Raw genomic sequence first — 15,852 nt, 5'->3', positions numbered from 1 at the left:
ATATTATGCCATCCGGTCGGTTGGTTTGGAGCTCTCTGTATAAAGCACTCTCTCTCTCAGGATGCGTGCATCATGAACAGACCCAGGCCACTTCACGACACAGTTTGTGATGATGAGGTGTTGGATGTTGATGCTGCACCTCCCCTTTCGGTTGATGTACTCCCAATCCCTCTCATGAGGTGCTTGGATATGCACATGAGTGCAGTCAATAACCCCAATAGTATTGGGCATATTCAAGAGGAGGACTTCAGATGTTGTGTAATATCTTCCAGACTTTTATGATTGATTTAAATGAAATTGTATTTGAATGGATATTATTTAGAGATGGGGACAGCAGATATCCTGTGCTTGGTGTGGGGGCGCTTACTGCTTTTTTAAATTATTTTTTTATTTTGAAAAAGGAGGCAAATAGATTGCATGTCCAAGTAGATTAGAGATCAGCAGTCACTGACTGGATGGTTTGTTGACCAATACAATGTGGTTTTGATGTCAGAAAAGAATGACTTCCTTGCAGCTCTGATTTCTAAATCATAGTTTGAGTCTTTATTTATACTGTAGATCTAAAAGATTACCAGGAGGGTTTTTGACGCCTGCGTTCAGCTCTTTTTTTTTGTTAGGACTAATTGTGGCCATTCTCCAAGGAGATCTTTGCATACCTCAGACATTCACTTTCCCATTCCAAACTTTGGAAGTGAAGACATCTACAAGCTCTTTGACTGAGACGCCAGGAAGGCCCGGTGTGGAGGAGAACCTCTGAGTTAACACTTTACTCATTTTTTCAGAGATGGAACACTTAGTCACAAGTTAGTGCAAGAAGATCATGTTAGTTATCAATTTAGTTTAAATTGTATTCAAAGCTTTATTTTCCCAATTTGTTTGGACATGTTGTGGCTGACGTCGAATGAATGTTAAGTTTGATACGTTTTTCAGAATCACTATTGTTTCTTGCCAATCTTTAGGAATGGAATTCAGAAAACTTGCTGCATACAGAAACTTGACTTTTTTTGGAGATAATCCTTGGTGTCATTAGCCAAATTATTATCAGGTATAACGTTTGTCCACATTGAAGCACTACACAAGGCACTAGCACGATCAACATTCTGATATTCTCTGTACATATTGTGGAAATTACCCATATGAATTTAAGTTATTGTACTGAAGAGGGTTTGTTTAGGAACAGTGGCTAAAGCTTATTTTTTTACTAAACATACTCACACTGTATATACTTGTATTTTGTTAAATTCTTTCTTTATATTTGATTCTTAGATTTAATTGAATATCTTCTGCTCTGTTTATAATTGTATTGTGTATATTGTGGCATCACCTGGAGCCAAGTGGATGGGTGCTACTTCCCCTTTAAGCCATCTTGTAAGATGGCTGCTGCGGAGGTAACTACAGCTCCCAGAAGGCCTCAGGACTCACACAGGTGGAGGTTGGTAGGCCCATAGATATATTTACAAAAGGTTAGATATCTCGTCTGCGTTGCCGGCCAACGGAGTCGAACGTGTGCACAAGGCGGCCATCTTGGTAGTGGTAGCGACATGAGTTACATACTGCGTACAAACTATGAATAATTATGTTATGTTCTAAAAAATAGAATAATGTTCTAAAATAGGTACAATATTTGTGCAGACGTTCTGCACTCCGCTCTAAGACATGTAGCCTTAATGTATATCTATGGCTAGGCCCCTGATGAAGGCTGGACTTAAGGACGGGACAGGGGGAAGGAAGTTACCGCAGTAAGAGGATATTGGAAAATAAAGCTTTTTTTGTTCTGATAGTGGTCATTTTGTTATCACTCATGCACTGCTCCACCCTAGCCAGCCTTAAGAACCGCCCGTGACTTGTGCATTTTGAATTTCACATGGTGTATATTTTGTGAATTTTAATTCCATTCGGAATACTTACTGTATACATTTACCATGTAACCTTACCTACCGTGGCTACACACAAATTCCCCCTAGGAAAGAATAAAGTGTCTATCTAAAGGTACAAACTGCTCAAACCTTCCCTCATTCTTCTACCTAACCCAATTTTAACGCAATTTCTTCCTGTTCCAAAACAACTGTAACACAACGGAAATAAATAAAAATTCTAGTCTTCCAAGGGCAAACCCATTCAATCATTCATTACCTCCCGACCACAGCTGATCAAGTTCAGCTCAAAATCATTACGATTTTTACGAGACAATAGAAACATTTGTCCCTTAAATTGTTGTTGTTGTTCTCAAAAACACGTTTTTGCCTCTTTATTTATATTAACATTTACTTGCATCTATATTATAATATCTACTGCCTTGTTCATTTTATTCATGCTATGTTCTTTCTTTACAGAAGAATAGTACTAATATCACCTTCACCTCATTGATATCTGTGAAGGAATACAGATTTAAATTTAAGTTATCAAAAACTAGAGAAAAAAGGTTTTTTGCCTTGTCTTTGGCTGTCATTTTAACATTCAGTAAGATGGTAGCTTTTGTTCTCCCTACAGGATCACCTGGAGGAAGCATACTGGAAGGACAAAGCAGAAGGGGTGTGTCCTGGAAGAGCTGCTGTTATATAAACAGGGAAAAAGAAGCACTTTCAGACACATTTCTTTTGACAGGTTTGGAAACAAGTTTGAATATACTGGGGGAAGAGGGTTTGTCGATCTTCTGCCCACTTCAGGACAACATGGCACAGACTAAACTGGGTAAGACATGTTTCCTTTCTAGAAGTACATTTCATTGATGTCTGTGTTCATGAATGAACCTTCACACTGTGCTCAATAAAACACAGTCACTAGTGTAGTGCTTTTATTCTATTTAAAAACACTTCCTTCAAGAGTAAGCTGGACACATTACTTGACTTTTTCCCGATCTTAGAAAGGCACCAAGTTCTTTGACCCGGTGAAGCGCCCTGTTTGAAGGTGTGAACAGACAGGAATCATAGCATGCTTTCCCTGCTTGCTAAACCTGAATAACCAGTCTGTAAAGAGTCTCTGCAGGCGCCTCATGCATTATACATGACCACCTCACTCATTCACACATTTTAGTAGAAAGTCTTTTGTAAATTCTGCCTTTCAAATAAAATCTTTGTCCAGTTGTCAAAAAGTCATCATGTTGTGATGAGTGAATAAAGGGTGAATCATAAGTAGATGAAAAATAACACTGTTACAAGTTATTAAAATAGCCATTAACCTCGGAAAAAAGACCAAGTAACCAGAGCTCTAAATAGTTTGGTTCTTCTCATCTTTCAGGGGCTAGAAGCCCTTTAATGCAGGCAGCTGTGGGCTTTGCACTGGGAGCAGTGGGAGGCTGCATACTCGGAGCCACGGAGGACCCAGTGGAAAAGACGTTGTTGGTGATGACTGGAGCCGGTCCACTGAAACCAGTGATGGATGAAGTCAGGACGGTGGGCGCTCTGGGTCTCGGGACCCTGATTGGAGCATCGGCACTGACCACGGCCATGACTGCAGCAGTTGCTGGTGTGATTCTGGCAGCAGCGGTAGTTTCAGTGTTTGTGGGCACGCAGAGCTGTGGTGCTTCCCACAAAGACTCTGTGACCTTGTGGGCATCAGCAGGACTAGCCGGGGCCTTTGGGACCACTCTCAGTGGGGCTACGCTAGGGGCCTCTATCGAATGGATTGTGAACAATTACAGCATGGTGGGCCTTCTGTGGGCGCTGAGCATATTCACCGTGCTCAAACCGCCTCTGCACTTTGTATTCAAGCTCCTGTGGAAACAGGGAGAGGCCTGCTGCACCCCACGATCTAAAGACTGGGACAGTAAGAGGAAACATACAGAGATTCTAGAGTTAGAGCAGAGGCAGAAAGTGGCTCTGCAGATAGAGCAGAGGATCCTGACACTGGAGAAGGGAGGCAGCGGGACAGAGGACATGACCACATGGGTCACTGAGCGAAGGCAGAGACAGGAAATGGAGAGGAGGAAAACAGAGATTGAAGAGGCAGAGATGGAGCAAAGAACCATGCAAGACTGGATCAACACAGCAGTGGTCAAATATGTTGACTTCTTAGCTTTCTCAGGGATTCCAATGACAGTAGTTGCCATAGTAACAACAGGGTTTGGGGTGTTTGGCTATGGGGGGCACCAGTCTGTGTTTATAGTTCTTCTGGCTTTGGTTGCAGGGATAACTTATTTGCTTCTGAAATCCCCTGACTTTAAATTCTGGATGTTAATAGGGTGCATGGGAATGCTCGCAACTTTCGTCATTGCCATGCTCACCCTACATGCCGGTCAAGTGGTCCTAACGACTGCCATGAAGATGCGAACAGCAGGGCAGAATCACTCCAGACAAAACATCAGCACTAGAATGAACCGACAATCCTCTCTGGAAGCTTTGAATGCAGCTTTTTTTGCAGCAAAATTATGCGAGTTGGCTTTGGGGGCTGCAGTGGGGGGTCCACTGGTGAGGCGAGGAGCTGGAGAAGTGAAAGTTGTAGTTGGGGGAGCTTTGGTGGCGGGTGGTTTACTGTTTGGATTGGAGTTTTTGGCCCCGGTGCTCGGAGAAGGGGGGAAAGCAGGGGCATTGCTGGGGATGGTGGGAGTAGCAGGGGTGTCTGTGGGTGCAGCAGTAGCTGTGGCTGGAAGGTGGTCTTCATGGCCAGGAACGTTAGGGACAGCAGCGGGACTGGTTATTGGAGCATTAGTGACGGGGAAATGGCATATTGTCAACATTGGCCTGCAAGTGCCTGTGGCCTACGTCTTTGCAATGACCAATCCATTTTAACACAGATCCCAGAGGCCTCCCAGGAAAAATGTTGTCAGTGCATTAGTTGCCAGAGTGTTGATGCTGATTAATCTTCTTACAATCACAAATCCCATTTATTGTCATATTAATATGTATACACGCCTGATAAAGCTTTATTGTTGTATAAAAAATAGTAAATCATATCAATGAGCCCCACTGTAAAAGAAAAACACGAGAGCACTAAATGTGGACTGAACTGAAAACAAGGACCAAGAAATAGTTTTCTCCTGTTTGAGTAACATCATTAAAACAACTGGGGGGGGGGGGGGGTCTGTTGGTCCATGGTAAGAGTTTTCTGGGTGTGTAAAAATGCAATTTATAAAATTATTATAAATCGTTTTGTCATTAGAATTATGTTATGTATGGGCTACACAAATATAAAAGGGTTCTTAAAGATTTATATATTGCATGGTCTGCTGTATAGGGGCAGATTTTGATATAAAAAGTTTAAGAAAATACATTACATTGTGTTTCTGTTGTCAAATTGTAATCAACATTTCACCGTTTATGTGATTCTATAAGAATAAATCCATTAAAACTGCTCTACTGATAAAATGTATTATTATTATTATTATTATTATTATCGAAAAGCAGTGTGTGACAGTTGGCCACACCGGTTTTTCAGGGTTTTTCAGATGTATGAACATGCAGGTACCAGCGAAGAAAAACAAAACTGAACAATACAAAGGAATTTGAACTTTCAGTGTCCTGGTACAGTTTCTTTTAGAGATAAAGGGTATATCTATATTATTAGCCTCCAAACTGTTTGTACAACAAAAGACTACTTATCTGCTTCTTCATCCTGTTTCCCCTTTAGTCATATGACACAGAGCAGCCAGTCACATGACCTCTGCTTAGCTTAACAGGAAGAGATTGATCCAGGAAGAACAAAGGGCGGTCATGTGGTTGCACTAGCAGAACTGTTTAGATGAGTCGTGTGCAAGCTGAAGTTTGAAGTCAACAGGTAGGATACACTTTGTTTCCTAACTGTAATATGATCTTAAACAGACATGTCATGGTGTTGTGTGTGTTTATCTAAACAGGATCTCACATCTCAGCTGCTTAGTGTTCTTTGTCTCTGGGAGCTGCTCTGGTAACGTGCTGTAAAGAGCCTCACTAAGTAAGGAAACACCTATATGAGCCATACAGCGAGCTTACATTCAATCCTTCTGCACGGTGTTCTCCAACAGACAAAAGGGAAAGTGGCATTGTGAGCAGTAAATAATATCTCTATTACCTCAGTAGAAGGGAAGTATTTGACTGTAAGTAAGAAAAGATCAGCCGGCACGGTGATGTGGTGCTTAACACTGTCGCCTCACAGCAAGAAAGTCCTGGGTTTGACTCCGCCCAGTGGCCTTTCTGTGTGGAGTCTGCATGTTCTCCCCGTGTCGTCTTTCTCCCACAGTCCAAAGACTGCCTCTGGGGACTAGGTTAATCGCTGACTCTAAATTGCCCGCAGGCTTTTGATTGTTGTTTGTCTCTGAGTCAACGTGTTATCGCCTGGCGACCAATCCAGGGTGGACCTGGATGTGTGTGACGTTGGCTGGGATGGACTCCAGCCCCCTGTACTCCTGTATGAAGGAGCAGTGGCTTTACCTTTACACAAACAGCAATGCATTTACCACTAAACACTAATTAAGTGTCATTGAGCATTTTGAAAAGTTCTATATAGATCAAATGTATTATTATTAATAATAAATCCATATTTGGTTGACAGTAAATGAACCATCATCAATAGCCCGGACTCAAAACAAAGACATATGAACCTAACCGACTTACGGTTAAGTTCAATTTTGTGGGCTATAGTGAAAGGATTGTACAATGACCTGCTCACTCCAAGCCTCGTCATTACATCCTCGCTTCCCTCACTTACTAGGAGAGAGGAATCAAGGAAACATGTATTAAGAGAAATGATACATCCTTCTTCAGTAGTGTTGAGTGGATCAAAGTCTGTTCCTGATGATGGAGAACGCTGATCACATGCAATCACAGCTCATTATAAACAATCACAGCTGATCACTGATGATCACAGACAATCACAGCTTATTATAAACAATCACAGATGATCACATGCAATCACAGCTTATTATAAACAATCACAGATGATCACATGCAATCACAGCTCATTATAAACAATCACAGCTGATTACTGATGATCACAGACAATGACAGCTTATTATAAACAATCACAGATGATCACATGCAAGCACAGCTCATTATAAACAATCACAGCTGATCACTGATGATCACAGACAATCACAGCTTATTATAAACAATCACAAATGATCACATGCTGTCACAGCTTAGTATAAACAATCACAGATGATCACATGCAATCACAGCTTATTATAAACAATCACTGATGATCACAGACAATCACAGCTAGCAGTGGCTTCAGGATCTGGAGATACTTTAGAGGAGTTTGTGTGATCATTGTACTAATTGTCACGGTTTGGTCTCTTTCCCTGTTTTAGTTTGAAGTTTCATGTTCCTTGTGGTCCTGGGTTAACTTCACTTCCTGCCTTGTCCCGTGATTGCCTGAGTGTTTCCACCTGTGTCCAATCACCTGCACCTCCCTCGTGTATTTAAGCCCCGTGTGCCTGTTGTCCCTTGTCGCGTCATTGTCTAATGTCTCCCGTGGTTGGAGCACGTCGGTTTTGGTTTTTGGTTTGTTTTTGAAATAAAGAGCACCTCTCGTGGAAGACCCTGCGTTTGAGTCCTTCTTCGACCTGCACCAGCCCGAACTTGTGACAGAATGACGCGACCAAGGACAACTGGCACACAGGGCTTAAATACACAAGGGAGGTGCAGGTGATTGGACACAGGTGGAAGCAATCAGGCAATCACAGGACAGGAAGTGAAGTTACCCAGAGACACGAGACACAAGAAAGCTACAAAATAAGACAAGCAGACCCAAACCGTGACACTAATAACAAATAAAAACTATTATCATCCCCTGTCAGAGATGTTTTCCCTCTGTTGCCTGTAAAAATACTGCATTGATTTTTTATATACAGTTTGTGGTATTTATACTGTATTCTGGGTTGTGTTTAAATTGACTGATTTGTAAGATCAGCTGCAGCACCCAATCAAATAACTGATGAAAAATAAGTGGCCGGGTACGCCGTTCAAACCCTTCCTTAGAGTCCCAGTTTTGAAAGTAAACAGGTTTCTTCCTGTAGGCAGACCTTATGTATTTCATGCTACCCTCTCTGTGAAACATGTCGCTCCTCGCTTTGATTTGTTATATGAAAAGCTTTGTTTAAACTTTCATTGCACAACACGAGACTACAATCTAGCAAATCTAACAGGCATGCCTTGTGCGCCAATGGGTTTTCAATCTGCATAATTCTTCTTTTTAAGAATGGGGCCATTTGCCCTAACTCAGCTCCTCGCCCTGATCTCGCTGACTGTTGCCCTGGACAACGGATTACTGAAGACTCCCCCTATGGGATGGATGGCCTGGGAACGCTTTCGCTGTGATATTGACTGTAAGGATGACCCGGAGAACTGCATCAGGTAAAATCATTTTGTGATTGTTGCCTCTGGATATACTGAGCAAAGTTTCACGGTGTGGCTTCAGTTCAGGGTGTTTTGGAGTTCCCTCCCTCACGAGTCCCTGGGTCAGCTTCACTTCCTGCCCTGCTGTGTTTTCTGCCGTGTCCTCGATTGTTTCCTCCTGTGTTCAATCACTTGCTCCTTTCCAGTGTATATAAACTGTGTGTGTCCCTCTTCTCCTTGTGGGATTGTTGGTCTTGTTCGATGAGACAGCGCTCACACTGAATATGCTTTAGATCAAACTTCATGCTCCAAAGTTTGAATAAGCTTGGAGTGGAAAGACTAGAAAAAGAGAAAGTACAGTCCATGAACACTGCCTGAAATTAACATACTGTCGATTATTTAATTAAAACCTTGTTTAAAGGATGCAGAACATTTGCCTTGAAGTATATCAATGTGTTTCAATCATGGCTGACAAAGTCTGTGTTCGATTCCTATGTCCAACGGCTCCACAGCGAGAACCTGTTCAAAGACACGGCTGACCGACTGGCTGAAGATGGCTGGAAGGACCTGGGCTATGAGTATGTGATCATAGATGACTGCTGGATGTCCCTCTTGAGAGATGAACACGGGAGATTACAACCTGACCCCTCCAGGTTGGTTACTCACTTCTTGTTGCATTAGCAGTCATGAACTGGTGAGAATTTCCAAAAAGTCATAGATTTCTGCTTGGTCAGATGAAACAAGGTTGAAACTATGACCCCCTCCTTGTATATCGAATATTGTCGTCTCAAAGTGCTTTGTCCTTTATCCATCCACACTCATTTATTACATCACATCACATTACATGTCTGCGATTAGGGGTCAAGGACACTTGGCACATGGAGCAACCGGGGTTCAAAGCGCCAACTTTGCGGCTCCCAGCGCATCCCACATCACACTGCTCTGTAAAGTGGGTCTTTCAATAGACTTCTATCCAAAGAGGAAGTTAGGTTTGTATTGCAAGACAGCTTGGTTGTGGGGATTCAAATAAAAAAGGGGTTTCTTTTCTTTTCACCAAACAGAAATGTCCGTGCAAACAATACTCGTCTCTTTACCTCTGACTGCTGTAAATGGGCTGTACTCTCTCTTCTAGTTTTCGGATCTGCTTTTTTCATACATACATAGACCCACAAATATATATATTAGGGCTGTCAATACATGGAAAAAATTAACAAATTAATCGCACATTTTGAAATGTATTAATCTCGCTTAATGGCGATTAATGAATGTTGTTCTTGTTACAATTATGTTTTAATCAATGTTCATTTTTCTTCTAAAGACTAAGTCTTACAAAAATTGAATAATCACTTTAAAAAATGTGTATTTTAGACACTTGCAGGGCTCTGTTTGGGACAAGTGTCTTTGGAAAAGTTGCAGTTTGGTTCCAAAGGTTCCGAATAGAATGTATTGCCTTTGCTACTGGGTTCCCAACATCGTCCCATTCGAGATGTTTGGCGCAGAGAACCTGCTGGTGAATGATGCAGTGAAGTTTAATGGCGTTACCTGCTACCTGCAGACTCTATTGCTGATCAGTGTGGACAATCCACTTCGCTCACCAGGTAATGAGCCCAGAAACTGGTAGTTTCACTCCACGGTAGTTTCACATCATCAACAGCTTTGCAAACAAAGAAATAAATCGGCTCCTCTGGTTTGCCGGTCAAACAGCTCCCGTCATGTTCATATCGTCATCAACTGTGTCCACTTTTTCTTCATTTATTTTGCAGTGACAATGTATGGAAATCAACAGTTGTACTGTTAGTTAGTCAGAGTTAGCCAGAGGATGTGCAGGAAAAGCACATATATTTTGTGCAGATATCTTAATTTACAAATAATACGGGCTATATTCCATGTTTCAAAACACAAATAGACACATATTGACTACTTGTACATTGTATTTATATATATATATATATATGTATATATTAGGGCTGTCAAATGATTACATTTTTTTTATCAAATTAATCATGATTTTCAGTGGATTAATCAGGATTAATCACTATTTGCAATTACACCTGAATCATAACCATTTTTTCTTTCTGAAATGCATATCAAAGATAAATAACAGGACACAGATACATAAATATCATAATTATCATCATCATTATTATTTTTTACAAAAATACATGTGATATTTGACTTGGTTTAATTAATTCCAGAAAATAATCAAAGAAATGCTATTTGATAAGTTACAGACTGATTTCCCTGCATGGCTCTAGAAGGGTCTCGAGCCTTTGCAGTTTATCCCACTGCTGCGGTCGGCAAAACAAGTTTGTGCTCCTGATGTTCCAGGGCTGCGATGACCAGACATGTCAACCCTCCCGATATTTCCAGGAGACTCCCGAATTTCAAAGCCGACCTTTCTCCCGAATAACTCCGGATTTCCACCCGGACAACAATTTTGCTCCACGATCCGTCACTGGGCGCGCCGTTTCAGACCCCCCCCCGGTCCTTTTGAATATCTCCCTAATTCTGAGGTCTCAAGGTTGGCAAGTAAGGCGATGACGGCCTCTTTATTTTTGGTCACGCGCTTGACCATTTCCAGCGTCGAATTCCAACGTGTTGGAACATTTTTCTATTGTGTTGGTCAAATGATCTGAGGTTGATTTTGTTAATGGCCTGCGAACATTCAGCGTGGACTGGCGCAAACGACTTGCTGAACCTGACATATGCCTACAGGTGGCAGTAATGTGTTGTATAGGATGAAGTGCATTCCCTAGAGGAAGAGGTACTTTCCTGACCTGAATCATTTGTCACACTGCGCATGCGTGAAATGTGTTTAAAAAATTGACGTAATTAACAACAAACTACTAATTAACGTTGTTAACTCGCTATTTTTGACAGCCCTAATATATATATATATATATATATAAATATATTATTTTTGGTCAGGGGGCTCAAGGTGGGGCCACGTCCCATAGCCCTTTATGAGCCAGCCGCCACTACTGATACGGTGCGACCCCCAGTGGACTGATCAGGAATAGCAGCTACCTTTTATAGAAATGCAATTTCCGTCTACCTGTAAGTTTCACTTAGCAAAGTCATCTGGCAGGCCGAGCTGGACCCCTGGTGAGATATCCGGCTGTGAGCGGTGTCTTTGACACCTCTGCTATAGATAGATCTTTCTATTTCTATATACAGCAACATTGCCTTGCATAAGTATTCACCCGCTTGTACTTTTCTACATTTTGTCATGGTAAAACCTCATATTCGTTATGCTAATATTTCGATGGCATTTTATGTTATGGACCAACACAGTATAGTCTATCATATGGAAGCAGGGGCAAAGTTTACATTTAAAAATGATTTACAAAGAATGATCTGAAAAGTATTGAGCGCAAATGTCCAATTGCCTTCACAAGTAACACGCATAATTAGTCAAAGTAATAAGGTCCCTCTTGTCTGCAATAATATCTCAGTATGAATACACAGGTTCTGTAAAGGCCTCGCTGTTTGTTAGAGAGCATCACTGAAGTATGAAGGAGGATTCTGATGTAAAAAAATACCTAAGCTTTGAACATTTCACGGAGCGTCATCAAAAAATGGAATAATATGGCAAGAGGCCCATGGTGACTCTGGAGGAGCTGCAAAAATCCACAGCTGAGGATGAACACTCTGTCAACACAACAACTATTAGCCGTGGTGTCAAAACGCCCTGTCAAAGCCCACACCTCAATCCAATTATACATGGCAAGATCAGAAAATTGATGTTCACTGCCGGTGTTGATCCAATCTGACAGCTTTTTTACCCAGAAGAATGGATGAACGTTTCCATCTCTAGATGTGTTAAGCTGGTGGAGACCTACTGGCCAGATGTTTTAAAGCAGCCTAAAAAAACAAACAAATGAAGTGTACGACAATAAAGACAAATGCACTTCTAGGCAGCACATCAATGGTTGCACACTTTAAGATTATCCTTGATGCATGTTGTGTTGATCAAATGGGAAAAAAATCTATTTAAATCTATTTGAATTCCAGTTTGTAAAATGGGATACACAAAGACAGTAATCTATCAACAAGGAGTGTCCTGTTGAACTCGAGAATCTCCCATTTGGGTTTTGAATGGAGCTGAATATTGTCTATTAATCACAAAAAAATATATGAATGCTTCACGCTGTTCAAAACAAGTCTTGGCTACAATATTCAGGTATCTGTTTGAACATAACAACAGTGCACGGAAAGCAATGACATGTATCTACATGTCATTGCTTTCCGTGCTGGTTGGAGGGGGGGTCGAGTCTTAGCCAATCCTCACTCTCAAAGTGTCATTTTATGCTCTACCCATTTTGGCTTCTGAGTGGCTAAGGAAGCTGTCGCTCATTTTCACGTGAGTTTAGTTGGATCCAATAGGATCAGACGAATAAACGGCTTCACAAAAGCCTCCTCTAGAGTAGTTTTCAATATGATGAGGTCTGTTGAGACTACATAAGCATTGTACAAGTATAGTCTATTTACCATTTTACAAATCTGACATCAGTAGAATTCACATCCAACCCTGTGAATAAAGATTCATTTTGACCAAACCAGAGTAGCTGATTGTTGGAACAATAACTAATGATTTTATTAATTTTCCGTTCAGTCAATTGTGTTTATGATGAGGCGACTATAGGCATTTAAGTCTGTTTAAGTTCAATGTTAAATAGAATTGAAAAACTTGACCGTGCTTTCCCTCTAGGTTCCCTGGGGGCATAGCACATCTAGCACGACACATCCATGACCGTGGATTGAAGCTAGGCATCTACGCAGACATGGGGACACACACATGTATGGGATTCCCTGGCACTACACTGGATACCATTGAGATCGATGCCCAGACCTTTGCTAGCTGGGGGGTGGACTATCTGAAGTTTGATGGCTGTTATTCAAATCCCATAGAACAAATGCTGGGTAAGATCACAATAACCAACTAAAAGGCATGTGATGAAATCTTTAGTATAATGGGCCAAAAGCAATAGGTGACTAGCTACACTGAGTGTTTTCTTGTGTCCCACAGGTTACCCTCTAATGTCCAAGGCTTTGAATGCTACAGGCAGACCTATGGCCTACTCCTGTAGTTGGCCTGTGTATGTTGGAGGCCTCCCCCCTAATGTGAGTGTCACTGGGACGTAGATGTTACATCAGGCGTCCCCAAACGTTTTGGCCTCACGTTTTCATGTTAGACAATATTTTGTGGCGCGGGTAAATGCGGCTGCGGTCCATGACGGCTTTATTCGCAGCTTTAATGTCTGTTTCCCTGGTTCTACCAGGTGAACTACTCTTACCTGGGTGATATCTGTCACTTGTGGAGGAATTACTACGATATCCAGGACTCGTGGGACAGTGTGCAAGGCATCATTGAGTGGTTCTCCAACAACCAGGATGATCTGCAGCCAGCCGCGGGGCCTGGACGATGGAATGACCCCGACATGGTACATTGTTTATTCTGTATCATAGTACATTCTACAACCGGTCATGGAGGCAATCACCAGTCTAACTCCTCTCTCAAAGTGTGCTCACATGAAAGGTTTCCTTTTACCATACCATAGTAAATATGTTTTCTTTACTGCTATTTGGTTTGTTGGTGTTCATGCTGTCTATTGTATTACTTGTATACAGAAGTCATATGCCTTCCAGGTAGCTTATTTATTGGACAGAGTTTATCCATATTTCGGTATCAAATTTAATTATGGTGCTTTTCAAAAATGCTGGGCGAGTCTGAAAGAAATTGAATTATGTCATAGTGACAAAAAGGAAAACAAGGATTTTCCAACACTGTGGTGTTTGCTTTTAAACGTGCTGTTGGGCAGTAATGTGAGAGAGCCCCTTGTTGTATCCATATATAATAAGGTTTATGGACCAGAGTAATTAGGATTGTCTGCTTCCTGGGTATTTGGTGTAAACGTGTGACCCCATTAGGTTACGCCACATAGTGGTACATGCAGCTACCTCTGAATACTGTAAGCTTTCATTATCCTGGCTGCTACCTGTGGTAGTTGTTATCATATTTATGTTCAATTCAGTCTGTTTCTAACCAGGGAATTATTTAATGCATAGTGCAAGTTATAGCTACAAAGGGCATGTCTCTTAAGGAGCTGTCATTTTAGCTAAATCATTGCTAAACATGTATTGTACATTTAGTAGTAATGCCTTTACACTTGTGATCTCCACAGCTCATCATTGGAAACTTTGGCCTTAGTGTGGACCAGGCTCGCTCTCAGATGGCTCTGTGGGCTATAATGGCTGCACCCCTCATCATGTCAAATGACCTCCGAAACCTGGACAACATTGCAAGGGCCATTTTGCAAAACAAAGTGGCCATTGCCATAAACCAGGACCCCATGGGAATACAGGGAAGACGCCTGTTACAGGTTATTATCCTTATTGAGACATCCATTGTGTTACATTGAACCAACAAGGCTGGCAAATAATACACAATAATACATGATGTCATTGCCACAGTGTAAACAAAGGAACAGGCTCTTATTTGTTATGAGGTGTGTGTGTGTGTGCATGTGTGTAAGGCGGTGTTTTGTTGCACAGGAGAAGAATCGTATCGAGGTTTACTGGAGGCCTCTGTCTAACTCGGCCAGTGCACTTGTGTTCCTGAGCCGACGGACGGACATGCCCTACCTCTACCACACCTCTCTGGCTAAACTCCAATACCAAGCTGGCACCTATGAGGTTGGTTTAGCCTCCTTGGCCTACCTTGTGTATCATAGCTCTATCCAAATGCTTAGTTCATTAATGGATTAGTTTTCCCACAAAACATTCTCAACATTTTAGTAACAAATGAGTGATTACTGTTCAGTGGTGGGAACACTACAACAGTGCTATTTAAGTTCGGTCTCTTTACTGTTTACTATTCATCAAGAAAAATATGTAATATCATCTGGTTCTGGCTTCCCCAAAGAAATACTGCTAGTCAAAGATTTATGTCCAAAGACAAGTGACCCTGCAGCTTTGGCTATGTTTACAACAGATTTCTGACAACTCAAATTATAAAATACACTAAATAAAACTAAATAAAAAATTTAACTAAAAAAAATTAAGATATCTTACAAAAATGTCTCTTGACCGCAGAATCATTTGTATAGAAAAGAATGTTACTCATGTGCCTTAACACTACAATACCCACATATACTGTATCATTTCTTTACTCTTTCAATTTATAATTCCAAAGTAGATCAATATAGATTTGGGAAAATCATTAAATGTGAATCACCTAGTCTTTTTCAGTCTTTAATGTGTTATTCTGTTGCTTTTAGGCCTATGATGTGTTTTCTGGCTCAACTGTGAGAGGGTTCAACGCCACCACAGAGATCAAAATCTCCATCAATCCCTCGGGTGTCGTTATGTGGTACGTCTACCCAGAACAACAGTCCAAACGGACGGGATCTCTCCACCACCAGCACAAGACATTCCACAATGCTAAACCTGAGCATTCTACTGTGTTATGAAGGAACTGCTGAGAAAAAAAACAATACTATACTGGAATGTTATAGAAGAACTCATTCACAAATCAAAGTAAAATCAGCTCTATTTTGACCGATCACTGAACAGATGTTCTTTTCAAACACAACGCTTTTCA

At 41.3% G+C, this 15,852-nt stretch overlaps 1 protein-coding gene across 3 annotated transcripts; it reads left to right on the top strand.

Annotated features, from left to right (window-relative positions):
- The first annotated feature begins 240 nt into the window (after positions 1-240).
- On the top strand, positions 241-15,847 carry LOC119197929 (alpha-N-acetylgalactosaminidase-like). 3 transcript variants are annotated; one of them, XM_037454644.2, is made up of 10 exons: positions 5,588-5,712; positions 5,792-5,868; positions 8,112-8,267; positions 8,762-8,902; positions 12,961-13,172; positions 13,279-13,373; positions 13,532-13,693; positions 14,435-14,632; positions 14,805-14,945; positions 15,530-15,847. In XM_037454644.2, the coding sequence occupies exons 3-10, from the start codon at positions 8,113-8,115 to the stop codon at positions 15,719-15,721; spliced, it is 1,296 nt and encodes a 431-aa protein (XP_037310541.1). In that variant the 5' UTR covers positions 5,588-5,712; positions 5,792-5,868; position 8,112; the 3' UTR covers positions 15,722-15,847. The 3 variants fall into 3 exon arrangements, 2 of the variants coding, with proteins under 2 accessions (XP_037310541.1, XP_037310540.1); XM_037454643.2 differs by lacking the exon at positions 5,792-5,868 and having other exon boundaries at positions 5,598-5,712; XR_009957071.1 differs by lacking the exons at positions 8,112-8,267; positions 8,762-8,902; positions 12,961-13,172; ... (3 more) ...; positions 14,805-14,945; positions 15,530-15,847 and adding exons at positions 241-1,432; positions 2,491-2,691 and having other exon boundaries at positions 3,238-5,712; positions 5,792-5,873.
- The last annotated feature ends 5 nt before the right edge of the window (positions 15,848-15,852 follow it).

This window comes from Pungitius pungitius, chromosome 11, assembly GCF_949316345.1.
Source record: "Pungitius pungitius chromosome 11, fPunPun2.1, whole genome shotgun sequence".
Classification (NCBI taxonomy): domain Eukaryota; kingdom Metazoa; phylum Chordata; class Actinopteri; order Perciformes; family Gasterosteidae; genus Pungitius; species Pungitius pungitius.
This window is presented reverse-complemented; position numbering and strand designations above follow the sequence as displayed.